Here is a 23326-nt window from a genome sequence, read left to right on the forward strand (position 1 = left end):
CAGCTCAACAAACTACAGCTGTGAGGGGAATTCCTGGATCCCAGAAGCCTTATCCTGATATTAATCCAACCTGACAAGATGATACTCCATTTCAAGTGACCCTTGTGGGTTAGGCAATACCATGCTCTAGGTTCTTATTTGTTTCTTATCCTGAGTCTATTATCATAAAGCCTTAGCAAAGGTGCTAATCTTGCCTCTCATCTGCTCTGTTAAAAAGTTTCCATCAAATGTTTGTCCAATGCTTTCCTAAGAGTTATTTATAAAGGTGGCCAGGGGAGAATAGCACTGCTCTTCAGCTGAACCACATCACAAGGGTTTTGGGGTCCAGGACAAGATGGACCATCTTCCAGGTCACTTTCAAAGTTCTGGGGAGTAGAGATGCAGCTGGGCCCTGCTACATCAGAGCTGCTCCATGGAACCCCTTTGAGGAGTGTCCCCATGTCCTGACCTAGGGATGCTTGGGACCAGAATATGCTCAAGGATTCCTTCAGGATTATATCAACATAGCACAAATTCCCTCAGGGCTCCTATAAAAATATGTTTTATCAAATTTCCAAAGCCGCTACCTACAGATGTCCTTAATGGAAAACCTCGAGGGCCTCCCAACGTGCCTCCTATGTGCACTATATACTAGGGCATCCAATGTTACAACAATCATATGACGGTGTCTGGCCAGCCAACAGCTCTGTACAGCAGAGCTGAGGTCCTGAAGAGGCAGGAGGCTGCAGCACATCCCGACCCTCCTTCCTGTCCCCTGCCTGGCTTCCCCTCCTTCCTCCCAAGTCACAGGCCTCCGAGGAGGGCAGTGTGGTATGGTTCAGGGGGCAAAGGAATGGCTGGGCCTGGGGGTGTGAAGTAGGGACAAACCTGGTCCTTATTTACCAGCCGCTTCAGCTAGGGTCTGCCTGTAGCCTCTCAGCCCACCACGGCACTCTTCTGCATGCACAGTGCTGATTCACCTACTTAACTCTGAGGCCAGTTCAGGATGGCTGTCAAAATCTGGTCATCTGGAACAGCAAAATGCCAGCGAACCACAAAGAGCAGACAGCTGCGCTTTTAAAGCACCCCTTGTTTTGATGGCCTCGTCCACTCCCCATTTCCTTATTACCTTCCATGTTCAGCCTCGCTGTAATGTGCACATTAATAGTTCTAGCTTAGAGTGAGGGCTCCCGAAGTAAAAGGCTAAATCTCCTCCATCTACAGAAAACACTCCATTATCACTGCATTTTTTATTAACGTAAAGATGCTCCCCTACTGTGCACAGAAAGCTATTTGCCCTGGTGTAGTATAAATATTTGATGCTCGTCTTTTGGCAAAAGGCCACCTTAACATTCCAAGCTCATGATTCACAAGAAGCATGTGAAGAAAGATTTGCCCTATTGTCCCAAGGGGTAAGTTTTATGAGGCAAAAGCTTTTCCCCTGCAGCCTCTGAGACACTAAGCGCTCCTCTCCAAAGCCTAGCAGAAATGCACATGCCGCAACGGGTGGTCAAGGTAGGTGGTTTATCTTTGTGATAGGAAAAAAAGGCTACCGTTTTCCTTATAACAATCTCTGCTCCCCACTGGGGTAGCTGGCATAACAGATTTCCTTGGTACTCAGAAAGCCCCTCCCCCATTGGATGCTGCATAGGGCTTGCGGCTCCACCCTGGTTCCAGGAATGGTATATGCCATCTGGAATTTGCTGTCACACCAACCTATATTCCCACTGCAAAAGTGACCACTGTGCAGCTGATCCCAGAAGACAGGGCCCTGGTGTTCATTCACTGACATCGTCAGAAGAGCGGGCAGACCTGCTGCCCGGCTCACTTCTTGGGTGCCAGCGGCCACCCTTGGCTTGCCTTCCTGCATTCTCAGTTTGAAGCAGTGAATAATCTAGAGGAGCTAATGACCCTCTTCAGTTATGGTAAGGGTTAGCCTGCAAGTTCAGGGCCATTTTCCTGACCAGACAGGGAAGAAATGCTGATCCAGTGCTTGCTGGCTGTGAGGCACGCGGTCAGGCATACTTCATGGATTCTCACTGAACCCTCCTCCAAATTCTGCAAGGGCATTATCCCTCCCAGTGGGTGAGAAAAAGGAGGCTACAGAAGTTAAATCCTTTTTCCATGTTCAAATGGAATGCAAGGGCCAAACTAGGTCTAAATGTGGATGCTTGATTCCAAAGCCTGCACCCTTTCATCATCTCACAGGTATTTACTGGGCTGTCACACCGATGCGCCAGGTGCTGCTGCTCTGCTGCGGTGGCAATGAGCAGCCCAGGGGACTGGCCTTGCACAGCGGGTGCTCTCTGACCACTTTCTGCCTGGTGTTTTGGGTGGCATCTCAGTGGTATCACAGGAAGATGGCCTTAGGGCTTCAGTCTGGGGCCAATTCTGGGCAGATGCTGTAGCTTCCCACACGGGGCAAAAAATGAATAAAAACATACTCGTAAATGGATGAGTTGTAAGTGTTGACATTAGGGATACACAGTAACAAGGAAAATCTGCAATTATATGTACAAAGGTGCCCAAATCTCACAAACATGACAAAGAAGCTAAACACAAGAAGAGTGTTCATTCACATAGTCCATTCATATAAAGTTCAGGACGAATCTGTAGTATTTCAAGTCTGGACCACAGTCACCCCTGGGGATGGAGACTGTGAGGGGCATTAGGGGGGCATTGAGAGGGCTGCTTTATTTTACTTGACCTGGCGCTGGTTACAGGGTGTGTTCACCTTGTGGATATCTACTGAGCTATAGCCTTACAATGAAAACAGTATTCTGTATGTGTATGTTCTATACCACAAAAAGTTTATTTTTAAGGATATGCTATGGATGTAAGAGAAAATGTATTTAACTACAGAAGTAAAATCCACCCCCTACAGTAAGTGGCCCCTCTGAAACAGAAGCCATGCCACACAGACAGTGCCCACCAGGCCAGACATTCCTGGAGATGGCGAGGTTCCAGGGGGGTGGGCATTGGGACCACCTGCATCCACCCCATCTCCACCCCTTCCCATCCCCCCACACCCCGCTCTCCTTCCCTCCTAATCTGCAGTTCCTGGTGATGCACATCCCAATACCAGCTTCTCCCCTCATCAGCATCGGCTTTACTGAGCATCGTCCAGAAGCTCTTGTTAGTCACCTGTATACAGTGTGTGGTGTTTGACACAGGGATGCTAAGAAGTGCAGGACATGGGACCTGCCTGAGGGTTTGCGAATGTGTCTGTACAAAATATGTGTCTCCACATGTATTTGAAATACACACCCATGTTTTCTGCATGTGTATTTTGCAAATATAAGGTAATGTAGGTTATGTTAGGCATCAAAAAAATGTAGCATGAATACCAAATGTTTGGATCTAGATGGGTTTGGGGGTAGGGGAGAGTCCCGAGGAAGACTGTCTTTTAAATGGGTAGGAATGGAGAGACAGCTAGATGTAGTGTCTCCTGATGTGAACAACAGCATCTGGAATGTATTCTAGTCATGAAAGCTTGATTTATCAAAGCCTTAGAACTAAATTGCAGTTTATAGGAGACAGAGGCTACAGAAATAAGATAAGGGACATTACGAGGCACTGGCCAGAGAGCCAGAATGCAGGACATTCCGCAGGTTAAAAGGTTCAGATTATTTCAAGGAGCGTCACACAAAATGATTCCCTCATGTGAAAGGGAGGACCTGGTCACTGCACACAGTGCATGTGGCTGGACTGGATCTGATTTGAACAACTTGCCACAAAGGACATTTTGAAACAGTTGAAGACATCTGAGTGGGGGCGGAATAAAGACCATATGGCCAGAGAGGGAAGACTGGGGGGACAAGGAGAGGACTAGAGCAGAATGAGAGGAAGGCAGGGCCAGGACAGGGCCTGGTGACAGCAAGAGGGGGAGGGCCGTCAAGGGCAGCAGGTGGGGGCTCCGGCACTATGGGTGCCATGGCAGCGGCAGGCATTCTGAGGGCTGGGAGCCCTTGGGGAGAAGTCTCAGCTCACCTGGCCGTCACCCCTGACTGCTGGCACCTCTCAGCTCCATGCCAAGAGCAGAGGGGCTTCCTCCTACCCCCGCTCCCCAGAGCATCATTGATTCTGGCCCCGTCTCACTGGCTGCAGTGTTTGTGTCCAACCATCAGGCTGCTGCTTCCCTGTGGTGACGCTGGGGTCCCCTCCCTGCCCGGGGCACCCCAGGCCCTGCTGGGGACCTCAGCCACTCACCTATGTGGCCCCCTCCCCTCTCTCCTCCTCACCTGCCTCTACCTACCCACAGTCTTCTTTCTCCCTACCATTTTCTTGCCACTTACAAGCCGGTAACCTTGGCAATGACTCAATTTCCACGGGGAAAACCACAGAACCACCCGCCTGAGTTGTGGGGATTAAGTGAGTTGCTGTGTTTGAACGGCTCCAGAGCCGGCAGGACCCATGCTTGGGGTCCCTTAGCATCATCAGGCTCTGCTTTCATTGACACTTTGCTTGCCAGGGCCTGAAGGGGCAGCCTTCCTGGCACAGGATGCCTTGCCATTCTAAGGCTTCATAAGTGACCCTGGAGAGCCCTGGAAGCCCCCAGCAGAAGAGCAAGCTTGAGCACTCTGTCTTCTCATGTCCTGGGGGATAAAAATTTGAAAACAGAAGCTGGAGTCTTAACTAGATAATTTGGGCTAAAACATTACCTTGTTTATGGACAAAGTTCTCAAGTTTTACGGCTCTGTGGAAAATACTTTGGAGAACAAATATCCATTTAAGAGTTAAGACTGGTGCTTTTCCAGATGGCAAGCAGCTTAAAGGACACACTCTGGCTCTGCCAGACTTATTTGCAAGGACATAATTATCTTATTAGAAATACGTTCCTTTTGTAAGTATGTGTAGCCTGCTTTTTCTTTTTTAAATTCTGGGAAAAGAACATACACATATTTCATCTCTGGCCAACAAAACCTGGGCTTTTCCAGAGCAGAAATGTGCCAACTTGAAGTACTGCCCCCGAGGCACCCTCTCCCTCCTGTCAGAAGCACACAGGGTAATACAGTACTTGGGTTTGGAGTGGGTCTAAATTACTTTTGCTCTGAGAAGTCTGCAGCCATGCCTGGGACTCAGACGTGCAGGGCGGCAGCCCTGTTATATGGATGTCGCAGGCTCAGCGCCAGACGCCAACAGCTGCACTTTTGCAGCTTCGGGCAGGAAGGCTAGCTTTAAGGCAGCTGAAGTCAAGGGAGGACAGGGCATAACAGCATTTCAAACACTCAAGTCAAATCTGACAAAACACTGTGCGAAACCTGGACTTGAGGTGGGAGAATGGGGTAAGGCAGAGCAGAAGGGACAGTAATGCAGCCTGGATTGCCAACGCCATGATGCCAGAGAGATGATCAGTTGTTTTGTGCACTTGCACGGTGTCCTCTCCTGGGGCTCGCCTTGCCCCTGACATGCTTGGTAGTAGGGCCAAAGAGAAGACTTCCCTTTTAATGCCCCAAATCTCCTGCGAGGGAATCTGCCAGTGGCTGCCATACACTGCTACCTTTAGTGCCTCCCAGCACATCCACAAGATGCCAGTGTAACCGTCAGTTTCCCCAGGAGACATTTAAAATGCGTGGCCACACAGGGTTCTATGGGCCAGGAGGAGAGAACAGGAGTCACCATTTCCACAACCCACCATGGGCAATGGGGTGCCCCTGCAGGAAGCATGGTGCAGGGCCCTCCATGGCCTCCCCTAGGGCTGGTGAATCTGGGCTGTAAACCTCTGCCCCAAGCAGATACTGTCACTGGTGCTTTATGGCACCTATTAAAACACACCACGATGCTCTCTGGCTTCAGCAAACCTGTGAGCCCCCAGAGAAGGCCTTCTTGGGTAGAGGGGGCTCACTGACATTGCAACCGAAGAGCCACACTGACTCTTCCTTAGTTGGATCAATGCAACACAAAATCTAGAGTTGCCTTGTCCAATATATCACCACTAGAAACATATAGTAATTTAAATTTAAGTTAATGAAAATTAAATCAATTAAAAAAATTCCTCAGTTGCAGCAGTCACATTTCAAGTGGTCAGGGGCCATGTGTGGCTTGTGGCTGCCATACAGGACAGCACAGACAGAGAACATTCCCATCACTGAAGAAAGTTCCACTGGCCCACACTGTTTGAGTTGTGTTCTTAATGAATGAATCCCCTTTCTGAAGATGTCATTTGTCCATTCCACAAATGGTTGTGGCCCACTATACTACACAATATCTGCTGCTGCTATATTAACGTTAACATCAGATACTGGTATTTCGATAGTAACAAGGGAGCTGGCATCCAAAATTAAGACCTGTCTGTGCTATACAATATTCCACAGCTTTGGATGATTTTAAAGCATGTACTTTCAGAATGAACACTGATGTCACTTCTAAGGATGTATGCTGGCATTTTAAGGATTGCAAATAATGTAGAACCCAACTCTGTTCCTGACTCTGCTAATTCTGGGAGAGAAAACTGCTCAACAACTAAGACACGGTGCTGTCAGGGTCTGCCCCCTGCCAGGTTTTGCTGTGATCAACAAATTTGGTGTTAGGTTTCACTTAGGAATCCTGCTGACTGGCAGCCCTCAGGATCCATACACGCTGGCATGCTGGCCCCGCTCCCCACATTGCCTTCCAGCTTTGAGCACCTCATGACTCAACTTGCCTTCCTGCTCACCCTAAACCCTTTCTTTGCTTGGCACACGCCCCCACTTTGCGCAGATGTTCTCTCCACCTTAGAAAGGCTGGTATCAATAGCACTATTCCATGCAGAATTAAAACATTACTGGGGTAGGGGTACTGGCTGCACAAGACCCAGAAAACAGTGTGTATCCCCATACGGCTTACAGCAACCAGGCTTCTCAATTCACTTCTCTGCCATTAACTGCTCCTTCAAACAGTAATAGTGTCTACAAAGAATTTGCACTTTCGGAGCAGCATGAGCCCAGGGGGTAATTAACAAACCGGGGAATAATTATTCTGAGGGTTTTTAAAAGCAGCATTGACTGAGGCCACCATCAGTAACACAGAATCACTCTCCTTTCTTGTCATTTTAGAAGATACCTGGCTGATTCCTAGAGAAGTCTAGGGAGCAGAGGTGGCAGGCTTTATGGACAGTTCTTTAAGACGTGTTAATTAGAAAGCAAATGCAGCGTGCTGTCAGCGGCAGAGCTTTCCGAGTGGGGCAGGCTCTGAGGACAGGCTGAGGGGGAAAGGGGAGGAGCGAGGAGTGCCCAAGGGCCGCGCCAGCACTGTGCTCCATACCGTTGACCAGGCCCAGGTAGAAGACCGCATTCACCAGCTCGCCGCCCTTCCGGAAGTGGTCGCTCATGTGCTCCAGCCAATTGGCGTCCAACCCGCTCACTGTCTGGCCATTCTTGGACACCCGGAGGGGGATGGTCACAGGATAGTACTGTCGGCACTTCTGATGGCTCTTCGGTTTGTTGAAGAGGGCCAGGATCTCCATTTCTGCTGGATTTGTAAAAAGGGTGGGAAGGTGAGTCAAAGAGTGATGGAAACCTGCTTGACCGGGTCTAGCGGGATTCCTCAGGGGCCTGAAGAACTGACGTCAAAGGAAAAATCTGTGAGGTTGCACTGTGGCTAATAAAACCTGACTCCACAGCGTGAGTGAGGGTGCCTCGGGAGCGATACGGACCTCTGAAGTGGGGCTTCAAGGAGGGGACTTAGGTTCTGACTCTGCCATACCATGAAGAGCTGTTATTTGGGATTAATTTGTCCAGTTAGGTGTCTGAGAGAAGGACATAGTAGACATTTCTAGAAATTCATACAAACGTGTTTTGGAAGAAAAAGCAGACACATTTGAGCAAGAGCTGGTCTTAAAAAAAAAAAAGTAAATGTACAGGAGGCCTATAAAAATAAAAATACTGTTCTAATTCCAGGAACCTTGTACACCCTGAACTTACTATTTATAAACTGAAGTGGTGGTGTTTCCTGGGGCTGAACCCATAATACTTAATCAAGTACATCAAAAATACATCATTGATATGTAAAAATAAATATGTTCCCATAAATGAGGGCTCCTGCCTGGAGTGGTAAGTCACTCAAACAGCCCAGCCAGCATGGGCAGTGGGGTGCTGAGCTTTCTGTTCCTTTATTTATAGCTCAGCTCTTCAAAAATCAATACTCTCCACCACCCAGCAGATGACCTGAGTCTGCAGAAAGTGCTGCTGGCTGTGAGTGGTATCGGCCTCCGGGAGTTCATACCTGGGATTTCAATCTAAGTCTGGAGGTCTATTTTTGTGTTACTCATTTAGTCAAGCAATCAGAGTTCACCCAGCTTAAAAAGCTTTGCTCACACACACAGGCTACTCAGGAATATGCTTTGGTTTCCAAAATTATCTATTGGAATGATAATAAAATCTCCACCCTTCTTTCAAATAAATATTTTAAAGGTCATAAACAATGGTTGACATTAGCAAAATGGACAAAGCACATTCATGCTCCTTCAGGAGACACCAGCCCTCGTCCCACATTCTGGGATGCTCTTTCCCATATTTCAGTATTTCACAAATTTGCAGTATCCAAATATTAGCTGAATTATTTTTTTAAAAAAACAGACTTAACTTTCCTTTATTTAAATAAATGCATTTAAAAAGGAAACTTTGCCTTATGACCATACGGGAAACAATTTGCTATGAATGGGAGGGAATGATGAGGTGCATTAACACCAAATATGTCTACCCATGTGACATCTGAAAAGACCTCACATAGGTATTGTGCTCCGGACAAAGGAAGTCTGTTACAGCCCCATCTGAGCAGGCACAGCAGACATCTCTGGGGACCAATGCTGGGCCACGGGGCTTTGTCATCAGCAAGAGTTAAGCTCCTGGGGAGCCCTTTCAAGCCATCCACTGGATAGAACCAATTAGGAAAAGACTGTGCCCGTCTTCACAAGTGGCACCTGGATTTTAAACAACCAAAACTCTGGCTTGTTCATCATGCCCACCCTCAATTACCTTTCTCAGTCCACTGCTGAGCTCAGGAAGCCATCTTCAGCCAGTAAATGCTCTCACGTGAGAAACTAGGTCTCGGTGTTCAGACTGGTTATCACTAAACTATTTTGTGACTTTGAAATACACACTTGAGGGCTGAAGTCACGCACAGAAAGGTTTTTAATGGAGAGAATCAAGCAATGGACTGGAGTTGGGGGGACAGGACTTGAACTAGATGAGCAGGCATTTTGCAGTCCTAGGGACCCGGGGTTCAAAAAAGAAACCATAGCCGCTAACGGCAAGAGGGTAAGCAATGCTGTACAGAGTACTCAACTTCCCTTGTATTTCTTCAAAAACAGGCCCTGTAAGCTTTGCGTAGAAGTAGTTTATCTGGGAAATGATCCCAGGATATCGGAGTTGGGGTGGAAAGTAGGGAAGAGATGGAAGCATTATTGAGCAGGTTACCATAATGGCAACTGGGGCACAGTCCCACTAGGGACCCTGAGGCACCATATGAGACCCAGGGGCAAGGAAGGCTGGGCAAGCATCCTCAGGGACCAAGGGCCACTCCTGAGGCATTATCCCCCTGGGGCATGTTCTGATTCCAGAGAATGCCTGCAGGTAGAAGCTAAGAAAACTGTCCTCGGGAGACCCCCCAGTGGGCCGGAGCAGCAGTCACCACAGTCAGGCACAAACAGATACAAATTAAAAAGCAAAAGCAATTATAGCCTCTGCACGGGGAGTGGGGAATTTGGAAGCAACCGAAGTCCAAAAATGCATGACAACACTTGATCACACAGAGGGATTCCCCACTCACATGGCAAGATAAAAACACAACTTTCCCAAATGTGTAACGAAACAGAAAAAGGGGAAGGCTGAAGAGGAAACAAGAATGTAGGGGGATGAAGGGGAGACGGAGACCATCAGATGAGGCGGCCAGTGCGGTGCTGACAGCACCACAGCCTTCGCGTCTGCATCCTCCTCAGAGTGCAGGACTGAAGCCAGAGACAGAAATAAATTTTTCAGGAAGGAAAGGAAATGCTACTGGAATCAAGAGCCTCCAAAGCATCAGCAGCAATGAAATATTGGGAGAAACCTGATTGTGGATGCATAACCCTTTAGTAAACCTCTCTGTCCCACTGTCTCCTGGGCCATGATTCTCTCTCCACTCACGTGGAAACCAGCCAAGAGAAACTGTCCTAAAATGATGCCCTTGGATGTTTTAATATTCTGATTCCCCAATACATATCCTCACATGAGCAGGCACCAGGGATTCCAAAAAGAAGCTCAAGTTTATTTAAATTTTCTCAGTTGTTCTGTGACTCTGCCATGACCCCAGCTGGAATATTTTTCCAGACATGGGACAGAAAGTCCCAAAGGAGGGGAAAGGCATTGTTTCTGAGAACGTCCCGAGAACGGCAGAAGGGCTGGGCTGGTGGAGCACTGAAGGAGCAGTAAGACTACCTTGCCTTGTACCTAGTTTGGTCTTATCTTTCTCCTTCCCCCTGACATGAGGGCTTTGTCTTATGCCATTTTGATGCCCCATGCCCAGAAAAGCCCCTGTAATATGACAGGTGGCACACATGTTTGCTGGGTTAACCTAAGTCAGACAAGTGCAAGAAGCCTGGAGAGGAAGAGGGGGCACGGGGCCTGCTGGGTGCTGCCAACCTGATGGCAGGTGCACTCAGGCCTGGCCAAGCTCCTCAGGAGCATAGAGGAAGGAGGCAGTGCTCACTTCTGAGGCTTGGGCCCCGCAGTGAGGATCTAAGCACCGGATGGAATCTGAAGTACATCGTCTGCAAGGATGGCCCTGAGAGCCCGTGGCTTGCAGAGAGCAGGCGGGCTGGTTGGGTCCTCGTGTCCCAGGATCCCTCCAGGCTGGAGGCAACGAAGGGTTCAGGGTCCGGCTTAAAGCATGAAGCTCCAAGACTAGACTGGGAGGAGGAGGAAGCTGGCATGTTAGCTGGGTGGGATGGAACAAGTGACGTGGTGGTCAGAACGTGTGGGGGTGTAGGTCAGCCAGGTCGTGGGACAGGGGCAGCTAGGATGACCGGTTTGCACTGGGAAGGCAAGGCAGGGCTGTGGGCAGAGAGAGCCTGGGGCCTGTCCAGATTCTGGAATCAGGCTTGGTACCAGCAGCAGAGCACCTCTGGGCCTGGGCAAGGCCACCTGCCTGGGCAAAGTGTGGAAACCACCGCATGGCAGCACTCTGAGGGAAGCCAGCTAAGGACTGCAGCAGCCACAGGCACACCACTCAGTCTACAGGGGCCTTCCACCTCCGCCATCTCCTGCTGCTCCCCAGCCTCCAGGGGAGGGGCTGCATAGGTTCTCTGCCCAGAAGCCTTAGGTGGGTCCCCTGAAATCATGACTGGCAAATGGCAAAGCCAACAGTTTCTCAAACCCCAAACGCTGGGATGTTTCCCAAATCTAACAAAAGGCTAATTTCATCAGTTTCCAGAAAGCAGGAGCTGCTGACCACGGGTGGCAGTTCAGTAGCTGTTTGTTAATTGATTGAAAGGAAGGCCAGGGAGATGGTGGCAGGTGGAAGATCTGAGAGGGGCGGACCGGGTGGTGGCGCTATGCTGGGGGCCGGAGGGGAGGATACCCCCAGTCGGGGCAGGGCTCCACGCCTCGGGACAGCCACACTCAGGAGGGCACCTCCTCTCCGCCATGGCGAGTTGCTACTAAGGGGGCCTGGGACAGACACCCCCTCAGCCCGGAAGCACACTTGCTTTCTCTGGCTAGGGTTTCTGGCTGGCAGTTCTAGATATTTTAGATGAGTAGGTGCAGAGTAGGAAGGGCAGTGCTTGGGAGAAGTTTATTATTATTTCAGTGGCAGTGAGAACAATTTGAATTTGCATGATCCTGCCTGGCCTCCCTGTTTCTCTGGCTGACATTGCTGAGGGAAGAGAGGACGGTGTTGAGGCCAGGGGAAGAGAGGGCTTCCTAGCCTTTCCGAACCTGGCCTGCCCTGGCTCCGGCCCGTATACTGCAGGTGGAGAAAGCATGCTTCCCATGAGCAGAACGCACCACCAGGGCCTGCACCCCTCCCCTGAGCAGAGCTGCTGGGGCACTGATGAGTTCACCGCAGCTCGGTGTGACTGTGAGAAGCAGTGGGTGTGAGGCCCTGGACTGTCCCCGCACCAGCTCAGGGACTCCTGCCCAGTACGGGCATCCAACTTACAGGACACTGCCTGGGCCAGGAAGTCAAGTCAAGGAGAAGGAAGAACCCAGGTGATGGGCCTCCCAAGGGACTTGCGTGGGCTGCAGTGCGGGCCGGACCCCACGGGCACGGGGGCAGCCAGGCCTGCTTCCGGATGGGGACTGCGCCGGCAGCCCCAGCCCAGCCGCTCCAGATGAGACATGGCTCCCCTGGGCCTCATATAAAGGAAATAAATTAAGCGAGGAGAAGGCAGGGAAGGAGGGAGACTCCCTCTGGACTTTTTTTAATTGTCTTGCTGTGATTGCCTATTTAAGCCCACCTGGCAGAAAGAGGAGTAAAAACACTTCACCCTCCTTAGGGGGCCCTGAGAGAAAGGCATGCTGAAAGCTGAGCAAGCAGCAAGGCGAGGAAGCTGGAGGCAGCACGGCATTGCAAGGAGAAGACAAGACTTCCCAGGAAAAAGGTTTAGGAGAGAGGCTGGGGTCAGGCACAGGCAGTGCCAGAGAAGACAGGGTCCCTGGCGCCCGGCCTTCAGTGATGCTGCACGCTGGAAGGCTGCTTCCCTTATCTGTGGGATGGGCATAGAAATAGCATCTTCTGCCATAAAGCTGTTGCAGGCACAGTCCAGATGACACTCAGGAAGAACTCAGAACGGTTCACGCAGAGTGTGAGAATCATTGTGACTGCTGTCTGTCCATCTGCCACATGGCCATGCATGAGCGCCAGTAAACCCCGTGTTTTTGTTAACTGATGAAAAAGCCCAAAGACTCATTTATTCCACAGAAAGAGGAATGAACAATAGCAGTGAGCAGCCTAAATCGGAGACCTGTGGCCTCCTGAGAGACAGACAGATAGCAGACAATACACAGCTGCTGCCCGCTGAGCTGTGGCGCCTATACGTGGCACGCCCGGCCTCTGCAGGCAGGCTGCCTCCAGCACTCCCACCCTGTCCTCCCCATGGAGCTGGCTTTCTGGGGGAGAGCAGCACCTGGAGGGAGGGAGGCACCAGCCAAAGCGCCTTGGATAGGAGGGGTGCTGTGTGTTCAGCGACCGGGGAGGCATCTCTGGGTGAAGAGGTGACAGTTGTGAGGCAGCAGAGGGCACCTGGGCCAAGGACTGTAGGACAAGTCTCTCCAGCTAATTTCCCTGGGGTCAGCCACAGAAGACAGGAGGTGTAGGAGGACTGGAGAAAGGTGGATTCTGGAATAGGGCGTATCTGAAAACCCCTGGGAGAAACCCCAGTATTAATTGCTTCCTTTCTTAAAGCCAGGGCTCCACACAGAGGTAGAGGTCAGTGGGCAGGACTACTGTGCCTGAACCCCAATACATCAGCTCACACGAGTCACGCAGTGAAGAGTGCTTTAAAGGTCCATCTCATCCAAACTTTCAACAAGAAATTATTTTACAGGGGAAGGAGTCCAAAGGCATCTTGCCTCAACCACTGGAATGTAAATGGAGTATGGGTTCTTAACCACTGAGCTACCTGCCTTTCTATGGCTCTTGCCCCTTTCTCCAGGTGGCCTGTGCCTGCCCTGAACCCTCACCCTCTCCTGCTCCTGGGTTGCAGAGAAAGGCTCCAAGGAGGCCCATATTCCCTCTCAGGACTCACAGCCCACACATCTAGCCCAGCAGCCACAGGAAGACGACAGTTTCTGGAGTAGGACTTGGACATTCATTAGGGAGCACAACCAGGGTGTAACTGTGCTGCAGCTTCTCTGAGGGGAGCAGAACCTGCCTCCAACAGTGTGAAACTCTCACAAAGAGCTCTACTCCAGTCTGCACTTAAGGGGCATCCAGGCCTTGATTACATAGAAGTCCTAGTATGTCTCAGGGCCCAGGCTGCGCCAGTCTCTCCCTCTGCATCAACTCTGCAAGTAAGGCCCTGGGATGGGCCGTCCCACAGCAGTCTTTTCAGGAAGTACTGATGTAACAAAAGGAATGATTTCACCCTCTTCTCTATTCTCAAAGCATGAACTGTTCTTCATCATTTACAAAATGCTAATTTCAAGAATTAGTAAGAGAGATGCCCCCCAAGGCCTGGGGATCTCCTCTGGCCAGTCCTGGACTGTTCACCTTCCAGAAAGACCACTGGAGGCCACATAGCACATGTAAGTGCCCGGCTTGCAGGCAACAGCTGGGTTTCCAGGCGAAGAAGAGGAAAAGGAGTGGAGGGGAAATGAAGCACAGCTTCACTCCCTATAAACTGAGGGACTCAGGAAGTTTTTTCTTAGAGTCCTACACAGGGAAGGCCCAGTCAAGAGGTATAATGGGATGGTGGTGAAGGCCACCTGGGTTCACATGCCAAATTGGCCAATTCCCAGCCTGGGCAAAGACTTACTCTCCAAACATCAGTTTACTCAGCTGTAAAATGGGCAATGATACCAGAGCCCCCCCCAACCCACATCATAGGGCTACAGGGAGAATTGAGAGATCAGTCATACAAAATACTCATTGGCACAGGGCATGGAACACAGGAAGCATTCATAAATGCTGGCTCACAGCCCCCACCGCAGTGTTATCTGACATCTCTCGCCAAAAGTGTGTACAATGCCGTCAGTCACCGTGGGGCTCAGATGGTTCACACACAGGGGCCCCCCCTCAGGGGGTTCTCTCTGCGGAGCCAACATTTTTCAACAACACAAAGTCCCTGAAATCTGTCTGTTTCCAGTCTAGTGAGCTGAATTACCAGTGTCCTGCACAATTTGTCCTCACCTGGCTTTCCTGATTTCTTTCTTTTAGGCAGATATTCAAAGTAAATGGGCCAAAAGTGCAGTCGGTGCTGTGCATGGGGCCGGCACGTTGACACTTCCTGTGTTAAGAGCAGGGTAATTCAAGGGCACAGCAAGAGCTCAGCAAATAAAATAACTCACCTAGGACCTACTTCAAACGTGACAGTTTGGAGCAACTGCAAGCCAGTTTCTCCAGCCCTCCCGGGAAGTCACAGCTCAGTAAGCGATCAGTCCGCTGGCCGGGAAGCCACTAGGAAGCACCTGCCCTGTCTGATGGCCTGCTGTCTCTATGCTCTACGCCATTTCTTTTCCCTAAAGCGCCATGGGCCTCCTGGGAAGCTCCCTGTAAGTGGGGTGAGTGGCCCTGGCTGACACACTTACTTCCCGAGAGCTGCTGGGCGCGCACTCCGGCCATGGCACCATCGGGTCCGTCCAGAGGCCTGCCCACCCCATGTGGGGAAGAGCCCTTCCCGGCCGCCTCTCCTGAGGGCCAGCTGGGCTGCTGGGTGGCGGGCGCCTCCACTCCTGGGCCCTGGCCTGGCTCTGGGCTTCCATCTGCCCCCACTGGATTCCTCGGGGCCTCCGGATCCGCACACTCGCCGGCCTCCAGCCTGGCCCCTCTGGTATCCGCCGGGAGGCTGCAGCCGGCCGGGTTCCTGGGGTCCTGGTACTGAGGGATGACGCCGACGAATTTCAGGCCCTGGCTCGCAGCCTCCTGAACCTGTGAGGGAAACAAGGACAGGGGCCAGGTGAACGGGTGCTCCATCAGAAGGGGGGACACACGTGACATCCAAGATGCCTCTCCGCTGGAGGCTCCTGAGGACATGAAGTCTGTCAAGCTGGCAGAGGCTCATGTCCTCTAGGCAGTGCCCACACCCTGACCCCAGCCCTACAGTGGGGCCTTGTCCTTACTAGTGAGGGAGAGCCAGGCACCTGGCTCTGGAGGGCTGGGCATCCCTCTCTGTGGAACACTGCACTAGTCCCTGTTAGTTTTTTTTCTAAGAGCCTGGAAAAATGTTCTAAAAGGATGATTGGAACAAAGAGTTTGAAAGAGGAAGTTCATTTTGGTAAGAGTTTATTTTTTCTTTTTCTTTTTCTGATGAATCACCTGCTTCCTGCCCATCAGGCTGCTGTGTAATCCAGAGGTGACCATATACTAACTACCAGCTGACATTTTATGGCCCAAAGAGCTTCCTGTTTAAAAACAACTGTTTTGGCACAGAAGGGCAGAGGTGGGGAGAAACACCACTGTGCGGAGGTTGAGGGGCACATGGCCCACAAGAGGGGAAATCTGGCGGACACCTGCCTCACACTGCTCTGTCTGAGCCCCCCAAGGCCAAAGGGCCCGCGGGGCCTGCAGGTGATGCTCCAGGCCATGGTGTGCACCGCGCAGGTAACTTCCTTCTCATTTCCTGAGCTGGCAAGATGGGGACTAATGACCACACAGAGTGGGATGGCTTTTACTTTGCCTCCCTAAAACACCCCCCCGGGCAATTGAATTTAATAGTTTTAAGTGAAAGAAGAACTGGAAGTAATAGCCTAATAAAATCAAGTGAGAGTCAGCCAAAACTAGGAAATGGGCTTTTGGGGACTTTCTGAGCAAGGGTGTGCAAGTCACTTTACAAATCAGTCAGGAGGTGGAGACCTCAGAGTTGTGTCTTAGTCACCAGTGCCTAAGTGGATGACCTCAGAAAATCTTGAGGCTTCTGCAGTGATCAACTACTGTCCTTTGCAAATTAGTAAGAAATACCAGCATGAGCTACTCTCTCTAAAGGGGAAGCAAGGCTTAGCAGCCTTCTTGGCAGACCCACCCTCACTTTAAGCAGAAAGTCATTTTAGTTGATCACCAGGCAGTCTAGAAAATGATCTGGAGCAGCTTCAGATCTACCGTCCACTCTTTCCATAGTTCAGCCTGTGCCAGACCTAACAATAACAATAGTAGTAATTACTGTCCATCACAGACGTACTATGTACCAGGCTCTGTGCCAGGCATTTTACATACATTGTTTTGTTTAATCTTCAACAGCCCTGCATGGTATCATTATCTCCATTTCAGCTGAGGGCACTGAGGTCTAGAGACATTCAAGTCTCTGCAAGTCATAAAGCAAGCAGTGAGTAGCCAGGTCTGGCGTGGGTCTAACTACATGACCAAGTGGGTATGTCTCAAAGCATCAAGTACAGACATGTTCTTCAACAAGTATGTGTCCATACATATGCCCATGGTTGGCTCAATTCACTCTTCAGAAGTTAGAAAAAAACCCTTAAATTCATCTCTTCCACTCTGAAAATTCATTTTTCACCCATTAAACTGTGATATTCACCTACTTTTAGAAGTTCTTTTGGAAAGCTTCTAAAAGAAGACACAGGTGATGAAAGGTTTAAAAGAGTGTGGGGATAATTATACCAAAGAACCTTAGGTTAAGGAAAACTACTGCATACAAAGCATAGCTCTGAGCTTCCTGGCAACATAGGCAAGAAAAGAAAAACAATGGACTTTACAGTCTTTAAATGAAATGAGGAAATGCACCAGGTCAACAAGAGAGAAGCATAATTTGCTACTGAGGGACAGGGAGATGATCTCTTGCAGAGATATGGAGTGGAGCAAAATGTGTCTTCCTTGGTCATTAGGCTAAAGCACAGATCTTTGAAGGCCCTTGTATGTGGACCTAAAGTGAAGCAACCAGGTAACCGACAGATGTGCACACTGCAGCAGAAGGTGGCACTCAAAAGTGTGTCAGAGCCGGGAACTGGTGTCTGTGGCAGGGACACCTCTAGTTACCCTTGCAGTGGAATCATATAGCTTTTACTCATCTTCAGTGTGTGTGAAATCGTTCTGCCAGCCTATGCTTCTTCAGAAGGGTTTTCATTTAGTTTTGAACAGTTATGCAAATTCTCAACACACTAACCTGCACTAAAAGTGCACCAAAAATATACTGCCAAAAAGATCTACATTTGAGAAAATATTAATAATTTCCAGAGGTAGCTCTTCCAGGAAGGACAATTAGCTATTTCCTCCACAGTGAAGGTCTGTTTCAGCAATCGAGGCCCTCCACTCCAGTCTGGTTTTCTCCCTCATAAACTGCAAGCCTGAGCTTCCCTCCATGCTGGAGAAACAGGGGCACTGGCGGTGCCCACCCTCAAGTCCTGGCTCATGGCATTTGCTGCAGAGGAAGCAGCCGTGAATTCTGGAGCATTTTCATAAACTGGTCCCATTGAGGGCCCAGCCCCGGGCCAACCTGAGTCTCAACTAGAGCCATGGGGTTTGGAGGCAGGAAGGCCTGATGAGGAGCCTCACACATGCAACTCACTGGCCTGGGGGCCCACAGTATATCACATAGGCTTTCTGGGCCTCAGTTTTCACATCTATAGAATGGGGGAAATCATACTTCCCTTGCAGGTGCTCTGAAGACTGGACATTCCATACGGCAGGTGTGCCGAAGTGTGGGCACAGAGCAGGTTCTCGTGGCTATCCTTGCTGCTCTACCCTCTCTCCTTCCTGGTCCAGGCTTCCGTGGCTCTGCACACACTGCTGAGAGGCATCCAGAGGCACCCATTCTCTGGACACAGGGCATTATTCCACCCTCTCTCTCCTCTCTGGGACATGAAGAATCAGAGAGGCTTTGACAATCAGACATTTGCGAACTGGAAAGCATTCTTTTGCCCTACTGCAAACTTATCCTCTATGCCAGGGGTTCTCAGATTGTGGTCCATGTTGGTGGCATTAGCATCATCTGGAAACCTGGCAGAAATGCAAATTCTCAGGCCCCACTGAAACTGAATCAGAAACTCTGGGGGTGGGGCCCAGGGATCTGCGGTTTAGCTAGCCCTCCAGGTGATTCCAACACACCTTCGAGTTTGAAAATCGCTGCTCTGGAATACACATTTCTTGAGGGTGGGGGTTCTGCGCACTGCTGTGTCCGCAGTGCTAGAATGATGTCCAGTGTTAGTAGGTGCTCAGTAAGTATCTGCTGAATGAATGAATGAATTAAATAATGAGTGAATATGTATGGCTCCTCTCCAGGAATGAGCTCCTTGAAAGTACGGATGGAAACAGATAAATCTTTCAGTTCCACAATTCAACAAACATGTATTAAGTCCCTACACTGACTCAGACCAATGCTGAACTTCGGTGCTGGGGATACAAAATAGGAGTCTCAACTCTCAAGAAGACTTAGCCAATTATTGTCAACAGACCTTTAAACAATTACACTAGTGTGGCACAATAATGCTCATGCAATGTTATATAAAAATTAAGTTCTAAACTTCATGGTCTGAGTATCATGACAGCTATATAATATTTCTATTTGTGGGTAATTCTTCAAAGTTTATCTAATGAGTATGCATGTTACTTTTGTAATTGACAAAAGTAAATATTTCAAAGGTTTCTCATAAAGGATGATAAATGTAGTAATGGATACAAAGGTATAGAAAAGACAGTGATGAAAGTGAGTCATTTATGTCTGAAAGAGATGCTGAGAAAAATTTCTGACAGAAGGTCAGGGCTGTCATAAATGAAATGGTGTAATAAAACAGGAAGTGATGAGGGGTGTGACAGGACGGCAGTGTGTGTGCCTCACCTCACACATTTGCTGTGACAGGATGGCAGTGTGTAAACCTCACCTCACACAGTGTGACAGGATGGCAGTGTGCACGCCTCTGGGACACCATGCCACCAAAGGCTCTGGTTTCACCCTGCGGACCAGCACCCCCCCAGTGTTCCCTCTTTGGTGACCCCAAAAGCAGAGCAGAGTGGGAGTCTCATGGCAAGCACGGAGTTCTCTGAATGCTCATCTTTTATCTTAAACACTAATGAAATTTTATATTCTATACCATAGTACTGCTGAGTATTGATAACTTTTAAAAAGATGCTAAAGTTAAATGTTCCCTACCCCCATCCCAAGCCTTCCAGGGAAATTTATGTCTCAGGAATTTGAAATATCTTTGTGCATAAATCTTTGCCTGCAACTCTGCTTACTTCCTTTGGGTGGATTCCTGGAAGTGGAATTAATGGGTCAAGGGATATTAACTTTTCAAAGGCCTGGTACATGCTGCCAAATTGTTTACCAGAAAGGGTGAGTAGTCCTTTTTAACCAGAAGAACTGCATTTAGATTTTATAAAGATCAATATTTGGCTAGACCCTAGGGGCCTTGACCCTTCTGGTTTTCCACCTTATTCTAGCACAGGTACTTTCTTTTCTCTTTTTTGTAAAGCCGCTTGACTATGTTTGTCCAGCTGAACCCTGTTTGTTTCTCATTCACTCATGTATTCATTTGTTCATTCATAACCTTTATTGAGCCAGTCTCATGAGCATGCCAATTCAACCTTTATTGAACACCAGAACGTTTATTGGCAACCCGTTCTTCCCACTCAACACTCCATGTGGTGACCTCCTCTACTCACCTGGGTTTAGACACTAGTCATACGTTAATTTTTACCAGATTTGGACTCCCAGCCCTGACTTTCCTCTGGGACTCAGACCTGCATGGCCAGTGCCCACAGCGGCTGAGTCCCCCACTGACCTCTTCTGTCAAACTGCAGTCCCAGGAGTCTTCCTTGGCTGTCGGCTTTCTCTCATCCTCACCACATCCTGCCAGACCTACCTGCCCAGTGTTTCTGGAATCCCTCTCCTTTCTCCATAGATCTAAGGCCACTTTACCTCAGGTGCTTACCACCTGCTGCTGGACACCACCACTACTTCACACTAGACCAGGTCTTCATGAGCATGGAGTGAAACAGATACAGAAGATCAAATCATGAACACCCAGGTCACTTTGGACACGAAATTCCTCACACATTGTCACATGCAGGACCACAAAATTCCTCTAACAACTGTGATTAATTAAAACAATAACTTCACATTGTACAACTCTTCTACAAAGACCTTTAACATGCATCATCTTATTTCTTAAAATCATATCTTACAGATGAGGAAACTGGTTCTGAGACAGTTACGTGACTGGTCAAACCTCACGGGGCTGATCACAGGCCGAGTCTTGCTCTGAGTACCCTAAATCCGAGCTGATACCTCTTCAGCAATACCACTCTTTCCACTTTATAAAATCCAACCTGGGCCAAGACGCCCACCTGGATACCAGTTTAAACTAAACATACCCTCACTCACTGTTCTGTTTCTGCTGCACTTAAGAACCACCCTGCCCCAAACACTTAAAGGATGAGCAACTGCTGGTCTGGGCACCAAAAATTGAGTAAGACCATTTTTGACTGACCCATGACTTTGCTCAACTGCTCTATGAGTAAGAACAAATTCGACCATAACTCTACTTTCCCAACTGAAAACCAGAGATTGTGATGAGAAAAAGACTTCTTTTTTCTGTTTTAAAAATTTATTTCTAAAAAAAGTCTCAACTCATTGTGAAGAATTATATTATCTTTGTTGGTATATTTAAGGAATCACTTTCATTAAAAGTAACAACATGAGATTGGGATAGTCCCAAAAATGAATACCTAAATAGTGAATGCAAATATATACAGGTTTCCCCGACTATCTGAAAGAAGACCATTTTTATGAAGCCTTTCCTAAGCCAAAACGGCATATAGCAAAGAAGCAATTAACAGTAATTTACAAGGAAAAATTTTGGCATGTTCTCAGACCCCAAAAATAACCCCTTCTTACACTTATCTGATACCTTAAGACACATCTTGCTAATAGGTGCACAAAATAAATTGAGATAAAGCACAGATGCTCACAGGCCCAGTTCAAAGCTACAGAGGTTTGATGCTGAGTATAGTTCCTGGGCAAGGAGCGTGGCAGGACCGGGCTCACTGCTTGTGATGCACACCGCCCCCATAAAGGCTTGAGGTACACACTGCCTCTATCAAGGCTTGCTGCAAAATACATACTCAGGGCTATTTTTGCTTTTTTCTGTAAAGGAGAAAATCCTCTTTGGGATTCTTTCCATTAGCAGAAAAAAAGGTGCTAAGGTAGATCTTTCATAAAATCCAAAGTGGCACAGTGCAAACTTACAAAAAGTGGGAGATATCTGTACTCTGTCTAGTATATGTATTTGTGTTTAGAATATCAATCAGGGTGAAATCAGTTACAGAGAAATGGCATGAGTTATATTTAGTAATAATGAGAGCCATTTATAACATGGGAAAATGAGCAGAAAAGGCTCTTGCTGACAAGTCAATGGGAATGGGAGTGTCCACAAGCCATACTAGATGGCATGGGTGAAGGATCAGGAATAGGCTAAGGCCCTTTTGTCTGAATCTGAATCTAGTGAAAAAGTCATCATGGTTAATTTCACGCATCAACTTGTCTCAACAATGGTGACCAGTTTTTTGGCTAACATAAGGCTTAATGTTGCCGCAAAGGTACTTTTCAGATGTGATTAACATCTACAATCAGCTAATTTTAAGTAGAGCAGATTATCTTCCATTATGTGGACCACTTAATCAGTTGAAAGCCTTAAGAGCAAAGACAGTTTTTTTTTGAGGAAAGAATTCTGCCTCCAAACAACAACATAGAAAATCGGCCTGAGTTTTCAACCTTCAGACTCGAGATTGTAACATCTCTCTTACCTGAACTTCCAGCCCACTGAAAGGCCCTGCAGATTTCGGACCTCCCAGCTCCCATGATCCTATATAATATTGGAATTACTTTGTATAGTGACAGATGGTAACTACACTTATTAAGCATTTTGTGATGTACATAATTGTGGAATAACTATGTTGTACAAATGAAATCAATGTAATATTGTCTATCTACTACACTTCAAGCTCCCATGATCCTATGAGCCAATTTCTTAAATCAATCTCAATCTTAATCTCATCTCTCAATAGACAGATAATCCTATTAGTTCTGTTTCTTGGGAGAACTCTGACATAATACAGGAGAGAAGGTCAGGGAGTGAGGTGGGGAAGATCACAGGGCAGCCTGATGGAGGTATCTAAATCTAAACCTGACTCAGTGAGAAATGAAAAGATGGCAAACAGCTCCCGAAGGCAGGGATAGAGCATGTGCCCTAAACTGAAGCAAGACAACCAGGACTTGTTTTGGTATGGAGTCAAGGTCCCAGGGGAGGGGCTGAAGTGCGAAAAGAAGGCATCACCCTTGCCCTGGTAAAGGAAATTTCCCACCACATTTTGAGGTGAGGCAAGTTAAATCTTTAACTAGTAGATTTAATTCTATAATTTAGAGGTAGGTTTTAATGTTATGATGAACTTAGTGGGATTCCTATAACTAATGAGATATATATTTTTTTAAGTTGGGAATCAGAAACCTACTGACTTTTTAAAAATCTAGAGCTGTGCTGTACATACAGTAGCCACTAGCTAAGTGTGGCTTTTTACATTTAAATCAATTCAAATAAAATGAAATTAAAGATCCAACTCCTCAAATATTACTCAGCTTTAAAAAGTAATGAAATTTTGCCATTTGTGACAATGTGGATGGACCTCGAAAGTATATGTATACTAGGAGAAATAAGTCAGAGAAAGACAAATACCATATGATTTCACTTACATTTGGAATCTAAACCTAAGACATATGAACCAACAAAAG

At 48.2% G+C, this 23326-nt stretch overlaps 1 protein-coding gene across 5 annotated transcripts in view; it reads right to left on the reverse strand.

The window, feature by feature from the left end:
- Window positions 1-23326, reverse strand: part of RFTN1 (raftlin, lipid raft linker 1) — a 215004-nt gene that overhangs the window by 68767 nt on the left and 122911 nt on the right. For 4 of the 5 annotated variants that reach the window (XM_036996293.2, XM_036996292.2, XM_017668832.3 and 1 more), the window contains 2 exons: window positions 15183-15522; window positions 7222-7428 (listed from right to left, as the gene is read on the reverse strand). In XM_036996293.2, coding sequence (XP_036852188.2) covers window positions 7222-7428; window positions 15183-15522 — 547 coding nt within the window. The remainder of the gene's footprint in view (window positions 1-7221; window positions 7429-15182; window positions 15523-23326) is intronic. The other variant, XM_036996291.2, reaches the window with a different exon arrangement.

Source organism: Manis javanica, chromosome 15 (genome assembly GCF_040802235.1).
Source record: "Manis javanica isolate MJ-LG chromosome 15, MJ_LKY, whole genome shotgun sequence".
Classification (NCBI taxonomy): Eukaryota; Metazoa; Chordata; class Mammalia; order Pholidota; family Manidae; genus Manis; species Manis javanica.